The sequence below is a fragment of the Daphnia carinata genome, chromosome 7 (genome assembly GCF_022539665.2).
Source record: "Daphnia carinata strain CSIRO-1 chromosome 7, CSIRO_AGI_Dcar_HiC_V3, whole genome shotgun sequence".
NCBI lineage: Eukaryota > Metazoa > Arthropoda > Branchiopoda > Diplostraca > Daphniidae > Daphnia > Daphnia carinata.
In genome coordinates, this window is record NC_081337.1 from 6608458 (window position 1) to 6636213 (window position 27756).

At 41.1% G+C, this 27756-nt stretch overlaps 2 protein-coding genes across 3 annotated transcripts in view; one reads left to right on the top strand and one right to left on the bottom strand.

Moving 5' to 3' along the window:
* Nucleotides 1-27274, bottom strand: LOC130701358 (zwei Ig domain protein zig-8-like). Of its 2 annotated transcripts, none has more exons than XM_059496317.1 (6): nucleotides 26484-27274; nucleotides 8744-8934; nucleotides 7590-7800; nucleotides 2894-3021; nucleotides 603-771; nucleotides 1-258 (listed from the first exon to the last, which is right to left on the bottom strand). In XM_059496317.1, exons 1-6 carry the CDS (start codon nucleotides 26578-26580, stop codon nucleotides 74-76), a joined length of 981 nt encoding a protein of 326 aa, XP_059352300.1. In that variant the 5' UTR covers nucleotides 26581-27274; the 3' UTR covers nucleotides 1-73. The 2 variants fall into 2 exon arrangements, with proteins under 2 accessions (XP_059352300.1, XP_057379327.1); XM_057523344.2 differs by having other exon boundaries at nucleotides 7590-7812; nucleotides 26484-27273.
* Nucleotides 1414-27756, top strand: part of LOC130692118 (eyes absent homolog 2-like) — a 120010-nt gene continuing 93667 nt past the window's right edge. The window contains exon 1 of the mRNA XM_059496313.1: nucleotides 1414-1427. The gene's annotated coding sequence lies outside the window, so the exon portion shown is untranslated. The remainder of the gene's footprint in view (nucleotides 1428-27756) is intronic.

Consider the following 27756-nt stretch of genomic DNA (forward strand, 5'->3'; position numbering starts at 1 on the left):
TTATTTAATTTTTTTAAATTTTTCTTAAGGATGGGAAAGAAGGTTGTAAAGGAGTTGTTGGATTTCGTGGTTGTTATCCAAAATTGGGTACACTCGTCAAGGATACAAATAGAAATACAGACATCGGCAAAGTTAGCAAACCCACAGAGTACGACGAATAACACATAGCAGCGGCAACGAGCGACAGTCTCCACCAATAACCGGCTGCGTTCATCATCAATGCGCTACCGCTTCGCTGCATGGCAGCCGGCTGTTCACCTAAAGACAAACAGAAAAATGAGTGTGAAAAAAAAACGTAAACCATGGTATCAGGACATTTTCTAACCAAACGTTTTGTGATATATAAAGGCTCATGTATCTCTTATGTTGTTTATGAATTTAAAAATGGTATGCTGAACTGATGTTCAAGATTATATAAGTGACCAATCAATTCACGTAGGCATAAGCTATGCAGCCAATGGTACCAAAGCAATCAATAGGGAGTTAGCGTTATTATTGAACAAGGTACTTACGTACAATGAAAAATGCAAAAGCTCTTAAGTTCTCCCCTATGTGTGCAAATCGAATATTAAATCAAACAGATAGATTAAGGCCAAACTCACCTTTGAGGATGTAAACTTTGGCGGAAACTGGTGGGCAGTGAGCCGGTTGGCAAGTATAATTGCCAGAATCGCTGACGTGGGCGGCTTTGATCAGGAGCGAACTAACAGTGACGTCCGTTTCGGGAAAGTACTGGCGCTTCTCAGTCCGGTCGCCGCCAAACTCCATGACCTGGTCGCCGAAATAATTCAACAATATAACATTGTAAAAGGGCATACAGTATTTCAGTCATTTGCTATTGTCCACTAACGTACAATGGTACCGTATATGAAAAAAAAACATAACAGTTCAATTAGCAGGAATTTCTATTGGATTCTTGCACAATCGATGCGAATAGCTACGGTGAATTGACAAAGTCTTTTCATTCTCTGTAGTCCCTTTTCGCCTTTTATCTCTTCTATGATTTCCCAATAATTACAGGATTCCCCTTTTTTTGTGTGTTATATATTGCTACTACTGTTATAATCTGCCTCCTTTTCTCTCGTCTGCGATTTTGGTAGTTGGATATCGATTGATGACAGGCGTACGTGGCTGTTGCATCTCCAATGGAATCTATAGATTCTATCCATGTTATTCCGCTCGATTGTTCGATCAACAACGGCACCGTCACATAGCTGCACGGATACGAAACAAAGTTTATCCCCCATACTTTTTTTTAGTCGAACGTGTGACGTTACGTAAACTGAAAAAAGGGTAAAAACCGAGGAACTTAACTATTTGAGTCGTTATCGCAAATTGTGCAGCGTTAATAAGCTTCGTTTAACGGCATCGAGGAGCGCGAACAATACGCTAAATCTAATAAAATTCAGGGTACGATACAACATGTAGTTGTAATCGAAAAAAAAAAAGAATAGAGAACAGGTAACAGCTAACGATTGAAACGCGAGAATCTGCCGACTTTTTTTTTTTTTTTTTTTTTTTTTTTTTTTTTTAACGATTTGTTTACTCAAATATCCAACGATCCTTTTCCTCTTTTGCAATATTTTCTTATGAACTACACCGTAGAATAAATAAGAAATAGATTAACAAACCCTCGCAATCCCTAAAATAAACGACCGGGCGGATGGCGCCTTTCGATAACTGTAGGACGTGATAAACTCACCGTCATCGTCGCTCCCTTTCAGTTTCACCGAACTTCTATTTTACGACTTTACACGTTTTTTGTTGTTGGCATGTTCTGGAAAAACCGTATTAGATGTTCACGATCTATTCCATCCTCTCTGTGCGGGTAAACAAAAGCGGAGGGCGCCCTGACTTCAGTTTGTTTTGAATTTTCTTTCTGTTTTGGTTTTTGTTTCCTTCTCGTCTTTTGTTCCACCCCCTTCCCATGTTTTCCAGTGCACTTTGGAACGATCCATCACCTCCCGTGACATCTCCCTTCTCCCTTCTAACCGTCCCGTTTTTCTCCCCATCATCCTCCATTGGATCTTTGGGAGTAATTAAACTCTTACGGAAGAGGAACATGGAGAGAGAGATGGCAAAGAAAAAAAAAGAAGAAGAATTATGAGCAAAGCAGGAAAGTGAGTCGTGTCATTCATCATGGCAGTTTCCCCACTATACATGTCGCAGTCTCTCTTTCCTCCTTGCTTTTGTTCATTTGATTCATTTGCCTCCCCCGAGTCAATTAGCAAGTGCAAAAACACAATCAGCGGGGGGTCCAAAACGGTCGACTCGAATGAAAAAGGGCAAGGGCAGGAAACTCATGAGATCCTAATAGTCCAACAGAATATCAAACTATTAAGAAACATAAGGGGGGAACAAAGAAAAGTGCCACATTGTATACAGCGAACGTGGAATGGGGCAAAGTAGATCTAAAGAAATGACTGGATGAGTCACAGCCGACAAGAACGGATTGCCATCAGGACTATCTTTCGAAACTTGAAGTGCCACGACGTGTCTACGATAACCTGAAAGAAGTAGGATGACGGGGAGAAGTCCTGGTTGGCACGGTGTCTTGACAAACACACGACGGCAAGAGATTGGCCGATCGATAAAGCCAGGTGGCTTCATTAAAAACGCAAACAGAACGATGCAGGAAAGGGGACCTTTTGCAACGCAATTCTCCGACAGAGTCAAACAAAAAAGAATTAAGGCACGAAGGTTTTGGCTAAAAAAATCATCGAAAGCAGAAAGTCTGCCGAACGGAACACCAAAATAATTGAATGGATACAAATTTACGGTGGATGGCGGAAACGTAAGTGGATTACAAATCCAATGAATAAGAAGAAGAATTTGGTGCAAGAAACCTTCGTCCTTATCAAACTGGATTTAACAACAAACGAAATATGCTTACCTGTCCGTTGTGGTACCAAAAGAAGAATTCCGGCTGTCCGACGGCTTGCGACACCAAACAGGAGAGGTTGACGGGGCTTCCCTCGTGGACGTGCATGTCCGGTCCGCCAAAGATGGAGGTCGTCGGTTCTGCGAAATGTACACGATAAAAAATCATTAAACCCACAACCATGAATGTCGAATTCTTTTTTTTTTCTCGTAAGGACACCGTTTCGACAAAACAATTTTCCTTTGGTTAACCACGACATTGCCGAGAGAAATCTAGAATTGCTTAAAAAACAACCGAGTACACGAGAACAACGTCTCGTAGAACTTATTTCGGATTTAAATAAGTATCCTAGAGAAATAGGAAGCACAAAATAAAAAGCCGCATGATCGTGTGCTGGACGCAGAAATAAATAATAAAAAAAAAGAACAAATAAACAATGTAAAAGCCCCACGGATTGAAAAGATGAAGACTTGTACTTCAAGCTTTAATGGAATATATAACTGTAGGAGAAGTTGGACGCAAATTTTGATTCAATATCTGTAGTACATACACCTTCCGGATGAGGTTCTTCTTGGCAAGTCAATTGCAAACCGTTGCCGGTAATGCAGAAGAGTTATCGTGCGTAGTTGATTTCCACCGACCACACACGACCCGGGATTAATAAGATCTGATTTTCATTCGGCCCGAACGCCGCAAAGCTTGGCGGACATTTCTTTATTTTTAATAAGCGAACCACCCCCACCCCCCCTCCCCCCGCACGGTCGATTCTCGGACAGCCAGTCGTGAAATATTGATCAATACTTTTCGCCTTGATTTACGTGGCAGCTGGTGAGCGAGACAACGAGTTTGGATGACATTTGAAGTAACTACCCTTTCGAACTGCGCGCCAAGAGTTTGCCGTTTGGCTGTCAACGGCAAGTGCATTAGACGCGCCCTGTGCATAACTTCATTGAATCAAGACGCGGTTGTTGACAGCAACCCGATAGGTCGAGCTGCTGCTGTCGCCATTCATTCTGTGAAGATGAACGCCGAGCGCTAATGTCATCAGCCCTTGTGTCATATACTTTTCAGTTGAAAGCTGCTAACACGAGTGAGCGAGAGAGTGAGAAATAGGAAAAAAAAAATGCTTTCAATTGACGCATTCACACTACCGTCGCTGTCGGATGTTCGCCTTCCGTTTTGACGTCGTCATTTTCACCTATAACCCAAACGCATCGCTTGTGAATTTACTTTTCTCCTCTTCTTTTTTTTTTTTTTATCCTAGTCGTTCAATAAAGGCCCTCATCAAATGCGGGGCGACATCAAACTCGACGGGACTTTTCAATAGGCAACGCAACACGCGGCTGGAAATAAGAGAAGGAACACTCCATTCGCACACTAAAGAAGAAAATCTATTTTTTTTAAGACTTTTCTTTATTTATTTTTCAATCAGCAAAATGAGTTTTCTTTAACATAAAAAAAAACCAGAAGGGAGAAAGAGTTTTTCTTGACATGTTTGGTGCAACGGTTGGCCACACGGGGGAATGAAAGTATTACAACACGATCTTCATCAAGTTTGGCCGTGCATAAAGAGGCCTGTAATTTTCGCCCATTTTCCTAGGGGAAAAAAATGGCGGTTTGATCTTTGCGAATGGTGGCCTCAAACTCGGGCTCCTTTTGCTTCTTCCTTTACGAAGAATGAAAACGCAAACAGACAGACACACGCAACAAAAAATGGCTCATAGGCAATGGATCAGACGGGGCGTGTAAAAAGTAACTCGAGAAAGTTGTGGAAATTGAAGCGAAACAGAAAATGTTTTACACCTGGCAATGGCGATCAATATCGAACTAGCACAGATTGATTACGAAATCTTAAAGATTGCCTCCTCGGCTATCAAATTAGAAAAAACTGCTTTACGCCAATTCTGTAGGGAAACGGACGTTTCTGCACATCAAATTTATTTTGTTTTTTTATTCACAAATTGTTAAAACCTTCTCCCGCTCACTACCATTTCCCAAAACGTTTTCTCGTATAAACTACGGCACGTCCCACGAACTCGAGTAGCCGAAGGAAAATCAGATCGCATTCCTCGGTGTAGAGAAACGATCCAACCCGATCGCGTTATCCATTTATTTTCTTTTTGAGATATTTATGTCTTCTAGAAAAATCTCGATTTGATTGTCTTTTTATTCGTTGGCTCTTGTTACTCGAACACCCTGGCGGACGCGCAATAGTCAAACGACGACTGAAGTCGATCGCCTTCAGAGAAAACGCTTGTCAAGCGGACATCAGTTCAAAAGCCGACGGGTGGAACTCCCTCGTCCGGAATCGGGTTAACCAAGTGGTTTCCTAACTCCAAAGGATTATACTGCCCTGCGTCCGCAATTCGATTTTTCTTTTTTCTTCAGCACGTGCAGAGCCTTTTCAAGTTGTTGAACTCACTCGCTCCACCCTTCGCTACTAAAAAGCTAGAAGCTATTCGACATTCCTCTTTCTTTCCTTTTTTTCAAGAGAATAAACAATTTGCATAGCGACTCGCACTCACGGCTAAATTATTCATGCGAAAGCAGTTACAGAAACTTCGGTGTTGAACATTCTGCAACTAGCGAGAAATAAGAGTCGCTCATTACTTTAACAAAACGTAAGGTTAGAAACACTTGCTTTTAAGGCTTCGCATAATGAATTGGTATACGTACATGTTTCTTTTAAATTCACTCAATATTCATAATTGGCAAGCAGCTAGAATGCACGATATACGATAACGGGGAAGAATAAGAAGCGTGGGAAGGGCATCCGTTTCGCCGGGGTTGGCAATATCACTGACCACCCCTCATATGCATGATGAACGATCATCGAAATTGACACCGACTGGACGAGATAATTGAATTTTCTCTGCTTTCCCTTTTCTTTTTTCTTCCTTTCGCCAACGCCGTTCCTTTTCGTCAGCGTTGCAGCTTAAAGGATAGTAATGAATTCAGATGGGATTATTCCACACGATTACTTCCTTTCTGCCTTGCGCGTTCGTTCCCTTGCAAATCCAGGATTTTGCAAACGGACTATGCTAAATTTCGTTGTGTCACGAACAGGCCAGTTGGAATGAATAGCAGTTCGCTTTGCTAGTTTCTTTTACGTCACTGCGTTACAGAAAGAAAAGAGACGGGGAAGTGCCGAAGTAAGTGTCAAGCCGGATGGATTCATCTACTTATAAATGTGCCGAATGTGACAGCCATGTCACCGATAACTGCGCGACAATGCGGCACCCATGCGACCACTAGTCGCCTGGGAAACAGCACAAAAGGGGCTTGCTAACACACGCGGCGTGTGTGTAAAAAAAAAAAAAGGAAAGGGAGAAAAGATTGGAAATAAAAGCATTTTTTTTTTAGACGAGAGGAGATGCTGGATTGGAACGGAAGCATCACCAACAGAAGTGTATAGACGTATTGTATAGAGTGACGATGCCGATCTAAATCGATACGGAAATGTAGAAAGAAAAAGAAAAAGTCCCAGCATCAGGGAAACCTAGACCTACTTAGTATTCGACAGAGATCCATTTTCTTTTGCGCAAATGTAAAAGGAGCATCATAGAGGGCGAATGTCAAGAAATAGGTATATAGGAAATTCTCCTTCTTTTTTTTTTTTTTCTTTTTGGCATATTTTTTCTTGCTCTCTTTTCCAACTACTAGGAACGTGTTCCAGATGCGAGCTTGCCGGCTCTTCGAAACCACTACAGTTTCTTGCACACAAGTGATGTGTGTGCCTACTACACGGTAGAATTTACACGTATGTGCCTTCATCGCGTGCTTGGAAAATGGAATCCAAAGAAGTGAACATCTGCCCCGTTCCTACTCCGTTTCGCCCTACCACTGCCGCCCAATTACCCCATCCCACGAAATGAAAAATAAAAAAATAAAATAAAACACAAAGAATAAAATATCTGGAATGGAACACAAAGAAAAGTTCTTGATCACGTTTCTCGATTCTTCCGGCTGTCGGCCAGTCAGACGTGATTCGTTTCCGTGAGTCCCGTACGAGTCCAGTAGACAGCGGGTGGTTTGATGAAAGAAAGGGAAGAAAAAAAAAATGCTGGAACCTCGTCACAAAAGTAAAGAAAGAAATAATCGAGAAAAAAGGGGGAAGAGTGGGAACGAAATAGGAAAAAAAAAAAAAAAGGAAAGAAAAACGAACGGAATCGAAAAGCGGATAGGGGGACTAGACACGCAAAAGACGAACGGATCTAGTCCAAGCCCCAAAACTAAGGCTTCCATGTGTCTGTGCAACGCATTCAGAATATAGATTTCCTGGGAAAAATAGGAAGAGGCAGCACAGACAGAGAGAGAGAAAAAGAAAAGACCATTCATCTCGTTGATGAATCCCAGAACAGACTCGCAGTCTTTTCTTGTACAGATAAATCTGCAATCGTTCAACGTCCATGGGTGCAGGAGACAAAGCGGACCGAGACCCAAATAGAAGTACACGATTGTACGATTCGTTCTGAGGAATAGGGCAATAACACCGCGGAGGAAAACTTGTCCCGGAACAACGCCGTAAGGCATCCACGTCGGCTGAATAAATGTTTTCCTCCTATTTGCCTGTTAAACGTCTTCCGGCTTCCCGTTCTTCAATTGTGTTCATACGAAAAATCACGGGAACGAAATGTACGCGACAAAAACGTCGATAAAACGTTTGACAACAGTTGATCCAAATCGAATTCGATCAATTAGAACTTACCGACAACTTGCAGGTGGACGAAGTAGCTTCTAGTCGGTTGAGTTCCGATCTGACACTCGTAAAGTCCCGAGTCTTTGAGTTGGACAGATCGCAGTTGGAGCGTCCATTCTCCCGTGTGACGTTGATGATAAACGGAGAAGCGCCCGTCTTTCGTGTAGACGGACCTGCCGACGCTGAGGATGTGCAGGTCCCGATGGCGCACCCACGACACCTGCACAGACCACTGGAGTGATGGTGTTCAAATGGCATGTTGATGGGGTTTCAAAAATAATTATTAACTACCAATTTTCTAAGCTAACAATAGGACCTAAGAATGGTTTCACCGATAACGATCTTTTGATCTGATTTACAATCGTCGGTGGCGGCTGCGAGTTCGGAAGGGGAGGAAAGAACGACATTGTCGCAGCGGATCAGACAACGCCCAGGCGGAAGTAATAGGTTATTGGTACTATATCTATACCCTGCATTTAGTCTGTGCTTCCTTCGCGCGTTTCCTTCCCCCTTTTCTTCGCTACAATCAACAATCTTGGAAGAAATTGCACATCCATAGAGGATGAAGCAAAAAAAGAAAAAAAAAGCTAACGTTCATTAGATGCAATCGATGGCTGAAATGTCAATGTACAGACGTCAGCAGACCTAGATACGCGAGTCGAATGTCTTTTTTTTTTCCGGATGTGAACCATCGTTCTATAGTTCCTGCCATATCGTCCTATATGCGTTTTCATCTTTCCCTTTTTTTTTTTATCCTATTCTTGTATTCGACTGGGAAACCTTCTACTCCCCGTTTGTTCCTTTTTTTTTTTTTATTTCTTTTATATTAAACGATAGATATGATGAATATACCCCGCCCCAATGGAGAAAGAAAGCAGCGAATCTTATGAACAATGAGCTACAAGAAAGAAAAGGGAGGAAGGACTAGCTGGTTGTAGACACGGCGATGTAGTAGGTTGTCTCATCATTTTCCGTTCAATCTTCATTCTTGTCACGTCCCATATTTTAGCGTGCGTTTTCGTACACAAGCCAAAAAAAAACAAAATACACACCCATCGAAGGCAGTCATAGACACAATGTAAACTAAAAATGGATCCTATCGAGTCCATTGACCCGAATTCGGCCGGTGTTCGTAATAGTGCAGTACATCAAAACACAATTACCGTTTTATTCCGTAAGCTGCGCGGCCGACAGCTGAGATAGGCCGTGGTGCCGGCCGCCACACGAACTTCCGTCGGCATCACGTCGAAATCGGCGTCGGCCACGTACGTTGTTGCTGAGCTAGAGGAACTCGATTCGGCGACAGCCCATTCGGAAGGAGCAGACCCAACTTGGCTCACCTCGTTGCACCGACCTGCGTCATCCCCACGGCGGTAGGATAAGCCCCCCCCCCGAAAGGAAAGAGAAATAAAAACAAAGACAAACGAAAAGAAACTCTTGAGTGGTGATGAAATGGTTTAGAGACAAGCGGCTCATGGCGTGTATTCACGGCCGCTTGCGCTTTTGTGTTCGAGTCTACAGGAAAAGCGACAGCCGTACTAGCGTATATGTATATATTATACTGTATGTGTAAACAAGTGAGTAACCTATAAATATAGACACAGCATTGCTTATGTCAGACTAGAGTAAAAAAAAAAAAAAAAAAAACGACAGTTTTTGAAAAAGAAAAACGACTAACAGAGGAGCTGAAGTGAAATCATGTCGGTGGAATGGACGATCTAAACCGATTTTCAAATCGGATTGAGTTTTTATCTAAGCCAGTGACTACTGTGTTGCTCTTCAAAGATTTCCTTTGTCCAATTATTTAGAAAGAAAACTGGTGGAGAAGAAAAAGAAATAAATAAAAAAGAAAACGAATAGGTAAAGTTGTGTCGTAAGCGCATTAAAGGGAACACGTATACATGGTCGTGTAATTTTTACTAGTCGCGAGACTGGCATTCGTGTTGACCTTTGCATTGACAATATCCGGGAAAAATTTAGCCGAGGCAATTCTCAGAAATGGGAAAGAAAAAAAAAAAGAAAACGGAATAAGCCCAAAGTTTTCAAACAAAAAAATTGTGAAAGATCTAACGAATTCTGACTTCCCACTGATTCTCACGGTTGCTGTTAGCTTCAAAATTGGCAGCATTTCTCTGTTAATTGGTCGTCCTTTCCGGGGTCGTTACAGGAGAACGTCCGCAGGTCCTTTAACGCCATCGAATAGAGGGAGACAAAACAATCTCATCAAGTCTGTGCAAATCCTTTTATCATGTCTTTCACTTTTTTACGTTTTCGGACGTCAAGTTTCATCTCTCTTTGATTCGATCCAAAAAAAACCTAAAGTTCTCTTTCATTTGATTTTCTTTTTCAGACATACAAAAAAATGTGGACGTCATTTTCCTCTCGCTCTGTCGTCCTTTTTTGCCACTCTTGTGGGACTATACCCAGAAGATAATATTGTTCGTCGTCCGTCACGGCCGGCTGATTAAGGCAAAGCCCCACACCTCTCAAAAGCCTCTGAACGCCGTGTGCGTGTACACGGTGGACGGCGGGTAACGATGCCACTGTATTGATCCGCCGTGTCTTATAAACAGTCACTTTCATCGACCCCAAGAGGTCCATCCTACTGGTGTGAAAAGATAGACAAATAAAAGGCACAAAGACGTCCAAACCGCGCCACATATATAAAATGCGGCGCAAAGACGCCAGTCGGCTTTTCTTTCGAGACTAGGATTTTTGTGTTGTTGTTGATGTTGAAGAATTCAATGGATGGCAACGCCTCAATTCACGATTACTAACCCGAGACAGCCGCGTTTCGCTTCGTTTTTCTTGGTATATATATATTTTTTTTTCGAAGACATAAAAAATAAATAAATACGAGAAATCCATAGCTTATGTGTTTGTGTTGAATTATAGGTCGTAATCATCGAACTTCCAGCATTTTCTACTCTCCCCATCCACTCGCTTCCCGTCGTCGTCTTTTGAAACGGAGTCGATCAACAAGAGGACGAGCTTCCCAAAGTTCATCTCGGTCCGCCGCCAAAGCCACGACCATTGGCCTGCGTGCGGAAACACTAAGCACTTTGCCGCAGATCGATAAGCAACGGGAGCAAAGAGTTTAAAAAAAAAAAAAAAAAAGATCTTTATGTGCTATATACCTTTTTTTATTTTTTTATTTTGTTTTGTTTTACTTTCGGCCGTCTTTAACTGCATGGCTATTGCTTCGACCACTATACTTGATTAAATGAATTAAACCGCAAACGTTCGCGTTTGTTTCTTATTTGGTCGAAGGCGAACCAATCAATTGCGTTAGCTCTGTTTGTTTTTTGTTCCCTTTCTTTAGGATACCCACAATTTTAATCTTTAGCTCCTCCTCTGGGATGTCTGAGACAAAGGTGCAGTCATATTTTTTTTTTTTTTTTTTTTACCTTCTTGCCTCTTTTTTTCATCCACGTGTACGGCGAAAATTCGAAACTTTCGGAGGAGGTGTTCTACATATTTGCCTCGAAGCGCATTTGCCGAAGTATGCATTACTTACAGGAAAAGGAGTCACCAGCTACTGTGTGACTTGAGTTTGTTCGATACAGCAATGCAAGTTTTGAAAGTGGCCGGCAAAACTGTGAGCCAAAATGTTTTTTTTTCATTTTTACACATTCAGCCTACGTCGGTGTGATTACTACTAGAACGGCTGCAAGCCTAACTGGCACTGCGAGATGTGCCAGTATATACTTTTTTGTTTTTTTTTCACAGTGTTCTTCTTCTTTTACCCTTCCTTTTGCGCGCAAATGGGCAAGTTGCGAGCACTGGAAAGTTTCCGCATAATAATGGCATCAAAAAAAAAAAGAATATTACGCTTGTATATATATATAGTATCCGACGGAACAGTTCAGTGCTCCGCCCTCCCCTCGGCAGCAAAACGAACAGGCGGTCCGTTACTTATCAAGTTATGGCGAACTGCTGCGTAACGCCCCAACACTGAACTATTAACGCCAAAAAATAGAAATAGAACCTTTTTTTTTTTTTTTTGTTCCACGTCACATTTCCCTTCTGTACGGGCACCCTTTCCTGAAGATACGATTGCATTCGAGAGAAAAGACATTTCTTAAAATCGTAAAGTGACACTCATCCGCATTGTGCCCATTTAGGGTATTTTTAGTTTGACTATCAGATAAAAAAAAAAATGCGAATGGGAAAAGAAATACAATTTTGGACTAAGAAGACATTTAGAATGTTTTACGTGTCAGCCGCAGGTGACTCGGGAGTTATTTGAGCTTGTCTTTTCACTCCCCATGGGTCTTCACCCGCTACGTTTTGGGACCGACAAACGGAAACTTGGCCTAACACGAACGTGTTACGCACAGGCTTCGGTAAACATGTTGGTTGTTCTATGTTTCTGCCTCTTGTGTTTTGCGTAGAATCTCAAGAATCGAGGCTACCTGACAATGACAGCGAATATATTTTTATTTTTTATTTCGTATGTCATCATCGCTATTACGAAAGGTTCCATCTCGCTAATGTGTTTTTGTCAGGCGGATGCGCTCGTGAATACGAACAACAAAAACTTTTTTCCCCCACTGAAAAGAAAATGCGTGACTTTGTCGAACGTGACACAATGTTGGAACGCATTCTTTTGTGTTGATTATTTGTCAAGCAAAAATGGGATGTTTATATTTAGGTTCTCTGTAGTGAAAAGCGGCATGAAGGCAAAAGCTCTCAGCGTTAGCTATACAGCGCGTCACAAACAAGAGCTTTATCATCATCCTCATCTTTTGCATGTTGTCAAAGTAAAGATGAAGCCTTAAAAGTGTTTGTCGGGAGGCACTGCCACGCTCCACCACTTGCTCTGCCTGCCGCCGTTTTCCCAGTGGAACTTCATTATGTAGATGCGACTTATGCCGACATCATCCTGAGCAGTTTTCTCAAAGAGTGTTGGCATACACGATAAGCTGATTATTTGTCGACGGTGTTTCCTCTATGATGCTCAAACCGTCCGTAATCCGAACCTCCTTTCTTTTTTTTCTCTTACGTAAAGATGGGACATTTTTTTTTTTATATCTGAAAAAAAACAAAAAACAAAGGAGAATTTCCAAAAAGCTACACGGCAAAACTTTTCCTATCAAAGTCTTCCTAGCTCACGCGCATGTTTCTTGGAGTTTGGTTACATTTACAGTATATTAACAGGTACATATAATCGAACTGGATCGTGTAGGCAATGATTCCAGCAGTAGTTTGCCGAAAATTCGTCTAAATTCGACGAACATGTCACAAAATTCGACGGCAACAACTGTAGGCAACGACACAGCTTGAAACTTTCATTAACTTCACTTTCGATCCTATTCCTGTGAAAATCCTCATTTTGAAAAAAAAAAACTATCTAACCTAATGTTTTTTGTACAAGAAAACTTTTATGCTTGTGCTTTCTATTATTTTCGACAATATGCATATTGAATCTCGAGGAATTCCTTGTTACCGGCAGCCATAAATAGAAAATCTCAAAGTTTGGGTGGCTATATAGACAATACCGGTCATGGCAGCAAATCCACGCCCCAACTTTGTCCCTGTTGTATTCGCTTTTTACTTGTATACGTGTGCGCACAACTGGATGAAATCCTCCGTCTGTGTGCTGGTCGCAAACTTTCACGCAGGAAAAAAAATCCAAACCAAAACAATATCCCCAACTTGTATGTATAGGTGTGTGCCAGAGTGTGCATGAACATGTGTGAGGGTATTTGAAATGCTATACGTATGTATCCATTCGTTACAGCCCGTGCAAACCACAGCGGGTTGCAAGAACAGCACGCCATTGGCATTGGACCTTCGTGAAGCTTCTATTTGGCTATCATTATGACAGGCCATCCTATGGCATTCAATCGTGAACGTACACGTCCTCGGACATTGAGTAAAAAAAATATTCCAGGGCTTACACATCGTGAGTAACACACCAGCTGTTGGAAAGGACTTTATTTTGTCAACCTTTTTCTTTTTTGTTTTGTTCCGGAAAGGGGAAAGAAAAAGTTGACACCCGCTGAGAGAGAGAAAACATCCCTTTCTAACTTTATTTGGGGCTGCAGTGAATTAGCGATTGCTGAGTATGCATCGTAAACAGCATAGAATTCTTATATCCATATGTAAAAACAGGGGAGAAAGAAAGATCGTGTTTTTTTCCCCCTCCATGTTTTTCGTGAGAGAGGTTTTTTTCAGGAAGAGGACACGACAGGAATAGCGTTGGGAAGGAATAAAAAGGAGATATTGAAATTTACATAGTCGCTAGATTTCCGTTAAGTCCGTAACCCTTGCACTTCAGTTTCTTTATACTTGTCGGGATATGCGAAGGAGGAGATATGCCGTCAAATGCATGGAGCGTGACTCGCGTGACACGACCTCCGCTCCAGAATAGAAAGACCTCCCACTTCATCCGACTTAACAAAATGTTGAAGATAAGAATACGGGAAAAGCCACAGTGGAAAAAAAAGGTAAAGAACAGGATGAATGGCTTCAGCCAGGAGGTAAATAGGTAGCTAAATCAATCTCTCCAAAACTGGTCAGTTATCAATTAAACCAAATGAATTATTTGATAACTGCTAAATTTCATTGAAATTCAAAGCTGCACAGCATCCCGTCATTACGAACAAACATTTCCAAGCTGATTTGACGAGCGTACCGTCCTCTGCCTAAAGATCCTAGGCCGAAAACAAACAGATAAAAGAGGTCGTCATGCAATCATTTCTCTTCATCCTACCAGTTAAGACGGCCTATGTTCAAAAAGGGACTCGTTGTCTTGAAGTTGGATGGTCGTATGTTTGTTCACTCAAGTTAAGACGAACGGGTATAGCGTACGAGACCCAATTGACAACGGTTTTGGCTTTGATCTGGTGGTCAAACAAATGAAGAATTTCAATATAGGCCAATTTTACAAAAAAAAAAAGCGGGTGCCTAAAAGGACCAACCTGTTGATGTCCAATAGAACAACACTTGTCTTATCCATTTGGAAATAGGAGGGAACGGACGCGTACTGTACATTTAATGGCTAGAGGATAAAGTACAAGGACTGGCCTATAACGCGTTTTCTAACTGGGCACTTGGCAAAGTAGGGAGGCATCCAAAACGCAAAAGCAATCGATCGATTTCTTTCGTTGGATATGTGCAGAGAAGATGGATGGCGTCGAGATTGGGCTGACGTGACGGCGTTGACGGCGTCGTAGTGCCGCGTAGATTTATTTTGCCGCAGCGAGCCGAGCCAAGGCAATCCATCCATCGTTGTGACAGCAAATTGACTTGGATTCGCATTACGAAGTAAATTGTAATTAGCAAGAATCTCTAGGCGTGCCTCGTCTGATATTTCAAAATAAACAAAATCAGCCAAAAAAAAAAGAAGTAGTCAAACGACCGTATAACGATATACAACACTCAAGCCAACCAGCCCATTGCTGCCGGGTCTCTATGGGCACACGTCAGACGAGTAATCCAACGCCATCACTCATTTGCCACCCACCGGAAGTTAGTTCGCTACGGCATAACGGAACACAACAGTCTATACTCTTTTTCGAGGGAAAAATAAAACATCGTCAATCACGGTGTTATAAAGCTTATACATTTTACGCACTGACATTACACTAGCGAGCGACACGAAGTCGAACGATAGGATTTTCAATCAATAAAGAAAAACTTGTGTATCGATTTCAGTGCCCTAACTGTTCTTCCGTCGAGAAAAGAGGTTTAAAAACAAATGCGCTAAGCGGTCAAAAAACATCCGTTGAAATCCAAGTCTCGAGGATCAGCGAAGCGTTCAAAGCTCCCGCTAATTCTAATCACCACCTGCCTTGTAGTTCGTTGTTATGTATATACGCAGCGTCATAATAGCCAGTTTCAGTCCAGTTGGGTACTTACAGGCTATTATGCAATGAGAGACCCCTTCCAATTGGACGTAAGGTATAAAAACGCGTGCATGCAGCAACACGAATTAACGAAGCACAGTTTGAAATTCAAACGGATTTTAGATTGAAGAAAAAAACGACTCAAATTTCGTCGAAGATATTATGGCGGAAATGGGTTATTTTACAATCTCATCGATCCAGTAAGCGTCAAATCCCGACAAGTGTGTGACTCGAAGACACACATTAAAATAGTAACTTCAGATCTAATTCTCGTCTGAGCCCACACTGCCGCCTACGCATTCATATAATCGACCCATACGGATGCGATCCATTCTGGTCCTGATTGCATCTCACTAGAGATTAGTTTTTTTTCTTTTTTCTTCGATTTTTTTTTTGTTTTCTATAGCAAATGAGCATCATTGTCGTTTGAGAGACAAAGAAAGAGCAAACCCGAGATAACACAAGAGCCTGATTGAACTGATAACACAATCATGTCATTGTGGGCAGGCAAGCGAAGAATCGTTCGATAATGAGATGAACGGCTGCTCAGCAACACACACACAAAAAACTAAAAACTACACAACAACAAAAAAAAAAACATTCAAACATGAGTAGAAGGGATCGATATTATAAATTTTATGTTGGAACGATGTAGCCATTGCCTGTGTTCCACTTATGAAAGAAAAGAGAAAATTCCAAAACGATGCTCTTGTTGTTATGCAGCCCAAGGTTTTCTATGTGCTTGTTCTTCCTGGGCACATGAAAAACAAGCCGACCGATTCTTGCCCACGCCTTTTAGCTCGCAGTGGCACCTCATCTGCAATGCCATCAGCTTTTTAGTGCATTTACTTAATCTGGTCGTCGAACTTCCTCAGTTTGCTTTAGAGTAATATTTTAAATTAATATAAGGACCTTCTAGAAGGAAACCATCGTGCATTATGGATCGTCCCGCATTCAAGAAAACTAAAGCTAATTTTCCGTAAACAAGATTATTGGTTGGAAAAAGTATACCAGCTCTCTGCATAAAAGGTTTTTAATTTTTTTACGGTTATTGTATTAGACTTAGGCTGAACGCGCAGTGTGTTATGAGCGTCATGACGGTCGTTGCTATGGGGGCGTGTATAGCGAACTGCGTGATGCTAACAAACTGGCTTCCTCCATCTATCGTTTCAAATGGTTGAAAACGTGACAAACTTGAAACTCCCCTTCGTCTTACTTTCCCTTTTCCCCGAGCTAGTTTTGAAAATAGGCCGTACTAGTCCGTGAACTCATTTGTACGGCTTTCAACGACGTCGATTTTACCTCCTCACGTGAAAAAATGAAAGAAGAGTGCTGTTGGATGCGGTCATATTTTGGCATCTCAGACCACTGCCATTGTCTCTGCGCCACTAATCAAAACGCAATTGGGAATGTAGAACGTCTGTATATGTACAAGTAGACATTAAACTTTCGGCTTTTCGTCCCACGATTCTTGATTAACGAGCAATCAAAGATATCAAACTCGTTGTGTTCTGGTGCTGTAATAGAGACGATAGGCCATAGTCTCCCCTCTGAATGTATAACGTGAATCGTCATACCAACGACAGCCATCATTAAAACTGATAACACAAAAGACTTGATATGCCGCCCCTCTGCGGGTGTGGTGGATCCCTTTTTTTTCTCGATTCATTATTCCAAAACCGTCTACTGTATACATCTATCTATCTCTGTAATCTGTAGGGGAAACCATTAAGTCTTCGAAGTGGGCTCGGTCATTTCATGGCTGACCGATTCGCTCCCCCTTTGTCGTGTTTGAGTCCACAATAGAACCAAGCGGTATATCTCTCATCGACGTATATACAATATACATAAAAAAGAGTTTATGAGGCAGGAGAAGAACAAGAGGCGCACATCCCTAGGCAACGCACAAAAGTAAAATAAAGTATTTAAAAATAACGTCTCGAAGAGAATGATACGGCAAGATGCTTGGACGATTCTCGTTTCATTCGCTCAGTTTCGTTCGCGTTTTCTTTTAATGAAAAGAAGAGATACAATAACGAATCTCTGGTGCCGAATTTTTCTTCTTCTTTCTTTTATTGTTGTTATTATTATTATTATTATTATATATCGCACGTTTGGAGCGACACTCTCAACGATCTACGATAATGGCTTCAATTCGCTTTGACAATCGTCTCTCTCAACAGCGAAAGAAAGAAGAAGTAAATGTCTAGTATCGCGAAGAAAAGCAATATCGCACGTTCAGCGTGATGCATTTCCTTTCGCCCAAGATAGGGAAGTGCAAGGTCTTCACATTTCCGCGCTCAGAAACTGATTTAGTACCGATGATGACACCAAAACAGTCGGCAATGTAAAAAGCAAGACGCCAACACCGACACAAAAACAAACAAACAAAAAAAAAAAGAAACAAATAAAAAGAAATGAATAGCAACTACTAAAGTCGCTTTCGCCAGTTTTGCTATATACATTCTCTCTGGAGATCGTTTGCTGTTAGATGGATGTGAATACAACAAAAGACGACAAAGCAAGGAGAAAAAAAAGCACGACTTTTATTGGGGATGGTTGAAGATATGGAAGAAGACAACGGCCATGATGGACGAGCGAGGCTTTCGCGATGATGACTACGACGACGCGCGACTGCACGCATCGCTGCCACGCCAGAAGCTTAGCACACGCACGAGCGGACTCGATGTTAAAAAAAAAAAACAATAATAAAAAGAATACAGGTTCAAAATAAAGGCAACGGAAGGTAACAAAGTGCCTAAAGGTGTAGGTTCGAGGAAATCTTTTTTTATCTGCGAACTATAAATCAAAAGGCAGAATGAACCACGTATTCATTTTTGCAGCTTAACTTGCACGAAGGTTTGTCCTACCCCAATAAAATTTACCGTAATTTTCTTTTTTTATTACTGAAAAATGGAACAGAAAAATGTAAAATGGGTTTACTGTGTTTACATGGTCCTTAAATTTGGCGAGGAAAAGACCCACTCATAGAGACCCAAATGATTTAATGATGGTTTTGTGATTTTTCGTTATCGTTTTGCCACTTTGCTAGGGGACGAAGGGAAGCTTTATCTGGTTAATGAAAGGACAATGTCCCAACAGAAGGGAAATGTAGACCATAATGGCGGATATTTTTTAAACTCCGGCCACCTATATTGGGCTAATGCGTTATATCGATCTAAAACGCGAGACGGATTGGAACAGCAAGTTGTGCCTAGCGTGCACGCAGATGCCCTCTAAAGTTCATCTCAACTGAGCGATTGAAGTGCGAGCTGAACTATCGCAGCTCGCATAACGATCTCAGTGTTGAACTGTACGAGAAGTAAAAAACTCCGATCGATATAGCCTTCCGTGAAGCTGATGCACAATTGAGTTGCAAAATGACCATCAACTTTTGAATGATTTCTTTTTTCCCGTTGGCTTTTCTACATTAAATATTTTTTGTCAAAAAAATTGTGATTGGTTTGATCAATACTTTTTTTTTACGGTTACAGTTTTGGGTATCCGGTCACCTTTCGTTCCCGAGAAAGTGTCCTCGATGGTAGAGAATAAAAAGAAAAAATTAAAGGACGGCAGTAAAAGAAGTCAGAGCTTTAGTTTTTCCTGTCAAAAATAAGTTCGCAATTAAGTATTCGTGTAAAAGGGAAATTATAGGATTTGATCGAAGCTTCAGTTGCACTTTCAAGTTGAGATCAATCAAGATTTGAAGCCTACATTCGAATCATTTGAAAATGCTCTCCTCATTATTTCTATAGCCAAGAAAAAGGAAATTAATGTCCAATTTGCTCGAGACTTACTAAGAAGATTGGAAATATTCCCCAAAAGCATGCAAATGAAAAGCACTTCATTTGATCCATAAAATTTACGTAACATAAAAAAAATCGACTTTCCCTCTTCCGACAAATCGACATCATTTCCATGAAAATAAAAAGCTTTGTCGATTAAAGTGTTCAAATTGCGATTAAGCTTCATGTGCAGTTCACGGCAAGGAGGCGGACACAATAGCTTCTATAAGAGATTGGTTTCTTGTCAACTCTTTTTCATGGCAATTCTCTGTTGCTACGGCACTTACATTGTGTTTATATACTTAAGTATAAATTCCAGGCGAAACAGCAGCCATTAGTACTGCGACTAGTGTTCAATTTCATCAACTGGTGGTTCGTTATTGTAGCACATTACATTAGGACGCACGTTTCGTGTGCCAAGAGTTGATTTTCCGTTTTACTGCTGCGCATATTACATTGCTCATTTCGCCAATCTAGCATGTCAAGACTTGCAAAAAAAAAAAAAAAAAGAAATAGAAGAAGTCGGCTTTCATTTTAGTCGCGTTTCTATTTTTTTTTCTCAGGATTGGTGTAGCGTCGTAATCCAACAGTTCCACCTCACACAAATTTTTGGGTCCGATTGATGACATGCCAGCTTGCAAAGTTTTATAAGCGTACAGCAATGGCAAGATTGCAGGTCGCCTAGATGAGACACACTTTGATCCTGAAATCGCCCAAATGTTTTGCGTGACTTGCCCTTATTATAACGGAAATGAGAAAGTTCCTGAATGTTCGCACAATCCGAGGAATCATCAGGATTCTTTTTTTTTCTGTCTTTCTATTTATTTATTTTATGTGCATGTTGGGACAAGCCCCTCAGCCTGTCGTGACAGTCTCGGGCTTTACAGAATGGCAAAACTTTTTTATTAGTGGACTCATATGGACTTCCCTCTCTCGATGATTGAATAAGAAACATCTAGGACGAGAAAAATCCAACGTCTGCTTCAGATGTTTCTTTCACGTTCTCGAAAAAAAAATACATTTACGTCAACGCCATACTTTGAAAAGTCAGTTTATGATGGACATAGCGACATAAAAATATGTTATGCAACTTAAATGAACTCTCAAACGGACAACTTTGGATGACGGCCCTCACCGTCAGGATGTTGAACTCGTGAATTTAGGACACTAATAAACGGATATCTAAACGAACGTATAAAATGGATGATTTGAAATGACGTAAAGGAGGTTGTACTGTAGAGCTCCACAATTAGAACTTTCTTTTTCGTTGTGGATCAAATGTAACACATCCATATTTGAACTGGTTTTTACTGACAAGACAATAGATCTGGATCTCTTATTTCGCGTAGCAAACACTTCAACGAATATCAATTGATTCCTCACTCCCACTGCTGTAATAAAAAAATGACGCCCTGATAAACAGTGCCCGGATACCAAATCCCTAAAAACGTTTGTAACGAGCAACACCACTTTGACTAAAAGAGAGCGGAGAATGAAAATAAAATAAAAACTAAACTTCTAATAAAAAAAAAAGTCCTTTTCGCCATTCAGTTGCCGATGGGTCGTTATACAATGTAGCCATGTTTCATTTCCTTTTTGCAGAAGAAGGCTATATATTCTCTGAATTCCATATTTTTCTCGATGGAAGAACATTTTGGCTCGTGTCTGCAATATATCTACTTGTAAAAAAAAAAAGAAATAGGGTCGTCAAATCAAACCAATCCGAGTGCAAAACGAGATTGCTCGTCTATAGCGTTTGTCATTCTCGTTTTCGCTTACAAACATCCACAACCAGATGTGTCTCTCGAAAAAAGTACCGTACCTCCTGACTTCGTAGTTCGATATATTTTTCATCCCTTCACAACAAAACGGAAGGTGCAACTCGTAGATTAAGTTCCACATTCAGTCAACTTCCTAATGTTTTGTTACATTTAATCTTCACGAGGGGTATACTTTTTAAAGCCGACATGTGTTTTATGATGAAACTTTGGTGGACGCACGTCAACAACAAAGTTGATGTAAAGCATTTCCCCCTCAAAAAGAAAAAGGTCAAAGAGATTTAAATCTCGAAGAACTCTCTTCCTGTTTCTTACTGGAGTGACACAAAAGCTGGACCTAGTGATCTTTCAACAACGCGCGACGCAAGAAGCCAAGAAAGTTCAAAGTCAAGCTTCGGGTTTTCCGATATTCTTGCGTTTGACAGAAAAAAAAGGAGATGAATCTATAGATCGATTGGGTTCAATAAGAGATCCATCATATCGATTGATGGGCGAGGTTTATCCACCGTGTAGAATGTTGGCTGAATTAGACGGCCTGCTTGTCTTCCAAAAGCATATACGGCGAATTGTTAAATCGAGCGAATTCGCACGTACGCTTTGTTGAATATGCAAACCTCCGTGAGAAGAAGAGGCATGTATCATAGTTATCTTTATTTTTCGCAAGATTTCTTCAGATGTTATCATCGCGTCGTAATTTTGGATTCACTGTTTGCTTTCGGATACGTTCGCATCATTTAAAATGATTGACGAACATTTCTCTTGTCTGCTTCTCACTCATCCCACTACTTTTGTTTGTTTTTTTTTGTTTTTTTTTTTATGTCTGAAATTTCAGCAGAACAATCTTACATACAGTATATGGAAGCCCGTCGAGTGAGAAACAAAAAACAACGCGAGGAAAAATAAGAAGACAATAACAGCGACAGGGGGAAAAGGGTGGAAAGCTCTCACGACCGGGATCGGTTATATCTCGCGACTGGCGCATGAGATGGATTTTTATACGGCACATTGTGAGTATAAGACACAAGCGATGCTGCTTCTTTCTATACTTTCCATTTCCTCACTCCATTAAACATCCATGACGGTCTGCGTTCGTCTTCTCTTTTTTCTCTTCAGCCTTTCATCAACCAGTCGGTGGCGGGTGAAGAGTTGCACGTCCGTGAAAATAGAATAGCAGATCCATAAAACGCCTCTAAATTTTTATTTTCCCTCTTCGCATGTTTTTTTTTCCCCTTTCTTTCTGTGTTTTCGTTTTATGGACGATCTCCGCCAGCCTGGCAAATTGCCGCAGCGACAGCTTGTCAACAAAACTTGCACACAGATCGAAAAAGAAAGAAACGAAATATTACCAGAAACTTCGATTCGATTTCAATCATTTTTTTCTCCTGACGTTAGCAACGGTTTGTTTTGTTTAGCACAACAAACGCAAATGGTGGGTGGAAAGAGCATATTGTTGCGTCCAACTGCGTTTTCGTTTCAATTCGGTCGAAACGCAACAGATCTTGTGACTGTACACACTCACGTCGTTACGTTTCTTTTCGTTTACCTCGCATGTAAACACATCACGTATTCATCGTCAAAATCCGTCAAAGCTGAAAAGGAAAAAAGAAAATCCAAATAATATGAGGAATCAATTGCTAAAAGCTTTTCCCCCTTTTTCGGCGTATTTCCGTATCGCTTTTGTTGCCAACTTTTTTCGTGGTCTTGGTTACTGTTTTTTTTTTTTATTCTTGGTTCTTTTCTTTCAGTATATTTTGCTCGACGGTTGTTGGGGAAGAAAAATATGGAAAACAAAACAAAGGGAAGGAACAAGACGTGGGTAATTCAGTCGATGATCATCGCAAAAAAAGTTTGAAAAGAAAATGGCCAAAGTGAATGGCTTACTCAAGTGACTAGTCGGCAAAGCCACCAGTTTCTACCGTGAACATTTTTGGCTCCCGATCGTCATGCACGTCACCATCCATCATCGTTTGCACGTATAGAAAGAAAGCGGATAGCTACTTCTGAATGCTGGAGAAGAGTCAAAATCTCTTTTGGGTTTTTATGCTTGCGCAGTCAAAGGAAGACGACAGGGATATACCACCGAAAGACAAAGACTTGAAAAATCTCCGAATAAACAGAAAAACAGGAAATCCGAGGCAGCGGGACGAAAACGATAGATGAAAACAGTATAACTGGAAAGATGTTCGAATAGTGCCAAAAAATAAGTTGATGAAGTCTAAAGCTCCTCTTCTGTTTTTTTTTTGTTTTCTAGAAATGTGACATTCAGCAAATAAAAACTATAAGGAACGAAGATGAATACGGGAGGCTATATAGAATAGTAGAACATTAGTTTTATCAAATATTTATTTTTTTCGAGGGGGACTTGCTAGATGTAGTCAGCCACTAATCAAGATTGCTATCAGACATTTGTTACCCCTCGAGTTTTCGACCGAGGGCCTTCCGTCCGCACGAATAGCTTACTTTTTTTTACCGAGTTTGCGTATATCCTATAGAGGATCTAGTGTGTTTTTGTCGAATAAAGGGGGACCTGGGGATGAATCTGTGTTCACGAGCGACCAAGAGAAGCCCTTGTATAAGGATCCCTCCCCCCCCCCCCCCCACGCTGTTAAAGCTCTGATATTGCTGAAAAGAATCATCAACCGTTCTTAAAAGCGGCCTGAACGGAGAGGATTAACGTTTCACCTGCACGCTATCCATTATCGTATTGTGTAACTGAACTAAAAGATTTGTTTGTGTCCGCTTCCCCCATTTTTTTTTTCTTCTTAAAATGATACTAGAAAACGTTACGAAATCAGCCCGAAATGCCACTAGTTTTCCATATGTCAGGCGTGCAAATTCGGGATGCTACGCTTGTGATCTATACGGCTGTAAAATGTTGAGAATGGGACGTGCTAACGCGTAGAATGCACGCAAACTATTATCCTATAAGAATACAGACTAGGAAAACTGTGACATAATTATATGCTAGCACTATATGATTGCTGTTGTTGTTTTGTTTTGTTTTCTGACCTTCACCGCTTTCATTCGCATTTTCAAAGTCAGCATTGGCTTTTTCGCTGCGTTTGAAAATTATTTCACGCAGAACGGAGACTCCACCCATCTTCCTGATTGTGATGGATGGCATTTAACTACTTCGCAAGGCTACAACAAAAACGAGTTGATGAAGAAAGTGCTTTCTCAATATTTAAGAGTGCAAAGAGGAATTACTGGCTCCATCAATCACATTATTTTCGCCCTAGCGACGCGCTTCTGCTTTGTTCCTTGCTTCAGCCGAATTGCAAAAACGAATAAGGGACTAGAACGTTGGCCATCCATCTGATTCAAGTCGTTGTTGGAGTATACAGCCATTGTCAGTTGCTGCTGTAGTAAATTGAGTCGGTTCACGGGTCACAAGGTAAAGAAATCCGATAGACAATTCAAGAAGCAAACGGCAAAACGGGAGGTGTGGATTCTGCCCGTCCATTACGTAAACATAGGCATTCTACTGAATTCTGTCACACCCCCTAGCTCTCTCTGTTATTGTGCACACACGCGATGCCAGTTCACCCACTGGTTGTTCCCGAGGAGAAGAAAACCAAGTTATTCAGCTGGCATAATATATGCGAAAAGACAAATAGCAAATACGCCTTAAACAAAAAAAAAAAAAAGAAATAGAAAAAACAAATATATTAAGACAGAAAGCACAAAGGTTTTATGTCCAGTTTTTTTTTTTTTTGTGCATTTCGGTGACAGGCCAGACGCCAAGACTAAGCAAGAAAAAAACGAACATTTTTAGAAGAAATAGGCTGCTCGACGAGAGTATCTAAACCTATTCAAAAATAGATTGCTTCTTTTAAGAGAAAACAAACTAGGATCACTGTCGTATCGTTGCGCCTTTTCGTATTCAAACGTCCGCGAAAACTTGAAAGGTTGCAGACAACATATCGGCTTTAACAAACAAAGAAAGAAACGAAGCCCAATGTATATCTTTTTTCCCCTTCACATTATTTTGTATTCCGCTTTTCGGGTGAGACCCCTTGACGCCATTATCTTATTATTGACAATGGAAGAGCCAGTGGCTCCACCGCAGTTACTTGTTTATTGATATTGTTGTTCTAATCTGATTGCATACCAGTCTAATCTGTCTCTCTCATCCCCCCCGCATAGCAGTTTCATCCGAATTGTTCGTGACTGGCTGATTGGTCACTTACATTACCTCCCGTCTTGGTAGCATCCGTCACTGCACGGAGTGGACATGTTCGTCTTGCGACAATTTACTAATTTATTCAAAATGGGTATTGCCAGTACTGATAGTGTCCGTCTTGTCTAAAGCAGATATTAAAGCTCTCCGAAAATCTTTGCACACCCATTCACGAACGAAATCAAGGCAGCGAAGGGAACAAGGTATGCAATTTTGTAGCTGGCACAGAAAGGAAACGATTGACTCTACGTATTATTATCGGATCAGCTTATTTACAGAAAATATACTGTATGTATTTATATCCTTTTGATAAAGATGTTTCCATTGGACTTTGAGAAAAGAAGAATCCTCTTGTGTGCCGTACAATGCCAATATGGTCGGTCGAGAGCCAATGTGTGTAGGAAGTGAACGAGTGTGGCAATGGCTATAGGGACTTTGGGAATAAGGAATCGTATGGGGTTTAGCCATGGCGGTAGTTCGCCTTGGTTTAAAAAAAAAACGAGTCGGCAACAACAACGAACGTTATATAAAAAGAATAAATTCTATGGAGGCAAAAAAAAAAGAAAAGAAAAAGGGAGATTGACTTTTGACAGGGAGAAAGAAAACGAAGAGGCCAATTCGGTAGCAAAAACCGGCAGCACTTCCTCGACAGCTTCGTAAATGGACTGGGAGATTGAAGTTGAACGCGCCAAAGCGTCGGTAACTTGAGATTGGCCTCGAGCAGAAACTATTTTACAGAACCTCAAAATGGGCTGACGTTTCAACAGATATAGATACGTACACATGTGTAAGAAGCGAAGAAGAGCCTGGGAATCTGCAAGTGCTTTGACATTCGGGACGACACTTCAAGAACTTGTTTTTCATTTTGAAAGGATGGAACTCCTTGGAGGTACACAATTTCAAATGTCATCATAGACGATTTTTTCATTCACTTTTTTCGATTAGCGTTCCTTTTTTCCCTATATACATTACGGCAAATAGATATTCTATTATAGGATCCGATGGTGTCCTTTCAAAGGCTATATTCCAACTATATCGTACATTTTCTGAAATGCATAGATGTTATCGTGTTTGACGTGGCCCGTTTGTAGAAAAAGTATGACCTAATATGTCGGCCACACTACGGGAATAGACACTTCCCACCAAACGAATGGGGAATCGAAGAATAAATATAATAATAAGCTCTCTTTATACACATCAGTTTGCTCGGCCACTGTCCAACTTTCTTGAAATGGTGCTGTCGGGACCTCTCTTGTGGCATAACTTTACGCAAAGTTGATATTGCGTTTACTGTGATTTGAATTTACCTGTGTGGCACATGAGTGCCAGTAGAGCGAATAGAAACCATTGCCAGTAACGAGTTCTCGGCTTGAGGGCAATTGAAGATGTCAAGTGTCGTTCCATGTTGATGTTCGTGATGTACTATGCAAACTGTGTTTCTTACTTTTGCAACGATTGGCTTTGCGTTGCAGTTCGATCGATGAGCGACTCGAGAGGCTGTGAAATCTTCGATGCCGTCTACTGAATGCAACACCATGGAAACTCCAGGATTCCCGGCTCTATCTACACGTGGGTGGACAGCCAGCGATGAGATAGCAAAATCCGAATGTCACTCAATACTTCAAAACGCGAATACTGAAGACGGAAGATCCAAATGTAGGCGTGAAACTCTGTGATTGCAATAGACGTCTATTTGCAGGTTCATTGTTCATGCACGAACTGCCGTGTCATTGATCCCGATAAAAAATGCAGCCCATGGAAAAGGGCTGTACAGCCCGTGCCAACTTTGGTGAACAGCGACCATTCAAAACAAGTACACAATAACCACAATCAAAGAAGATTAAACTTCGATTTGCCATATGCACACACACAAAACCAAACAAAACTTGAAACTTTTCAACCACCAACGACTGGTGTAATTATTGTTCTGCCAACTCTTGCATTTGATTACTGCACGCCAATCAACGTATCTAGAGTGATAGCAACAAATGACAGGAAACGCATATGTTGTAAAGATCGGTGTTAGCTGGATGGCGGAGCGATGTTACCTGATGGCTTACTCGGAGCCCGACTGCGGTCCCAACGACTCAGCACTGGGGTTTTCAATGTTACCCTAGCTCGGCTTTATTCACGCAGAGTCGCAAACACAAGCCGTGCAAGTCGACGCAGAACGAAGGGGCGGTCTTACTTTGGTTCACCCACCCCTTCTCGTTGGTTGCACTAAATAAGAGTGGAGATCCCCACCAGTACGCCGTCTATTCTTTTTGTTCCACCCGTTCTATCCCCCTCTTTCAATATCCATAGTTTGTTATGTTTGTATGTTCGTGTGTTGTCTCTGTGTGTCCTCGTCCGCCTTGCAGGAGAGTGACACCGAAGCGCAATCTCGCCTTCAGCTTGAACGCATAAACACTCGTAGTATCGTCTAATGTATAACCCACCCCACTTTTTTTTTTTTATTTATACCTTCCAATTCCAAAGAAGCCTTGATGTACAATCAATGTTTCTTCTCCGCATTATCGACCAATCTGTTTTTACTTTTAGATTTTTCGTCACGGTTCATTTTTTTTTCTCCGTTTTGTT

Bases quoted from the DNA above. Each gene is read 5' to 3' on its own strand.
- LOC130701358 (XM_057523344.2), bottom strand. From the start codon at position 26,580: ATGGAACGACACTTGACATCTTCAATTGCCCTCAAGCCGAGAACTCGT. The intron at 8,935-26,483 runs GTAAATTCAAAT...GGGATGACGCAG, and splicing joins GGCACTCATGTGCCACACAG to GTCGGTGCAACGAGGTGAGC. The intron at 259-602 runs GTGAGTTTGGCC...GTTTGTCTTTAG, and splicing joins CAAAGTTTACATCCTCAAAG to GTGAACAGCCGGCTGCCATG.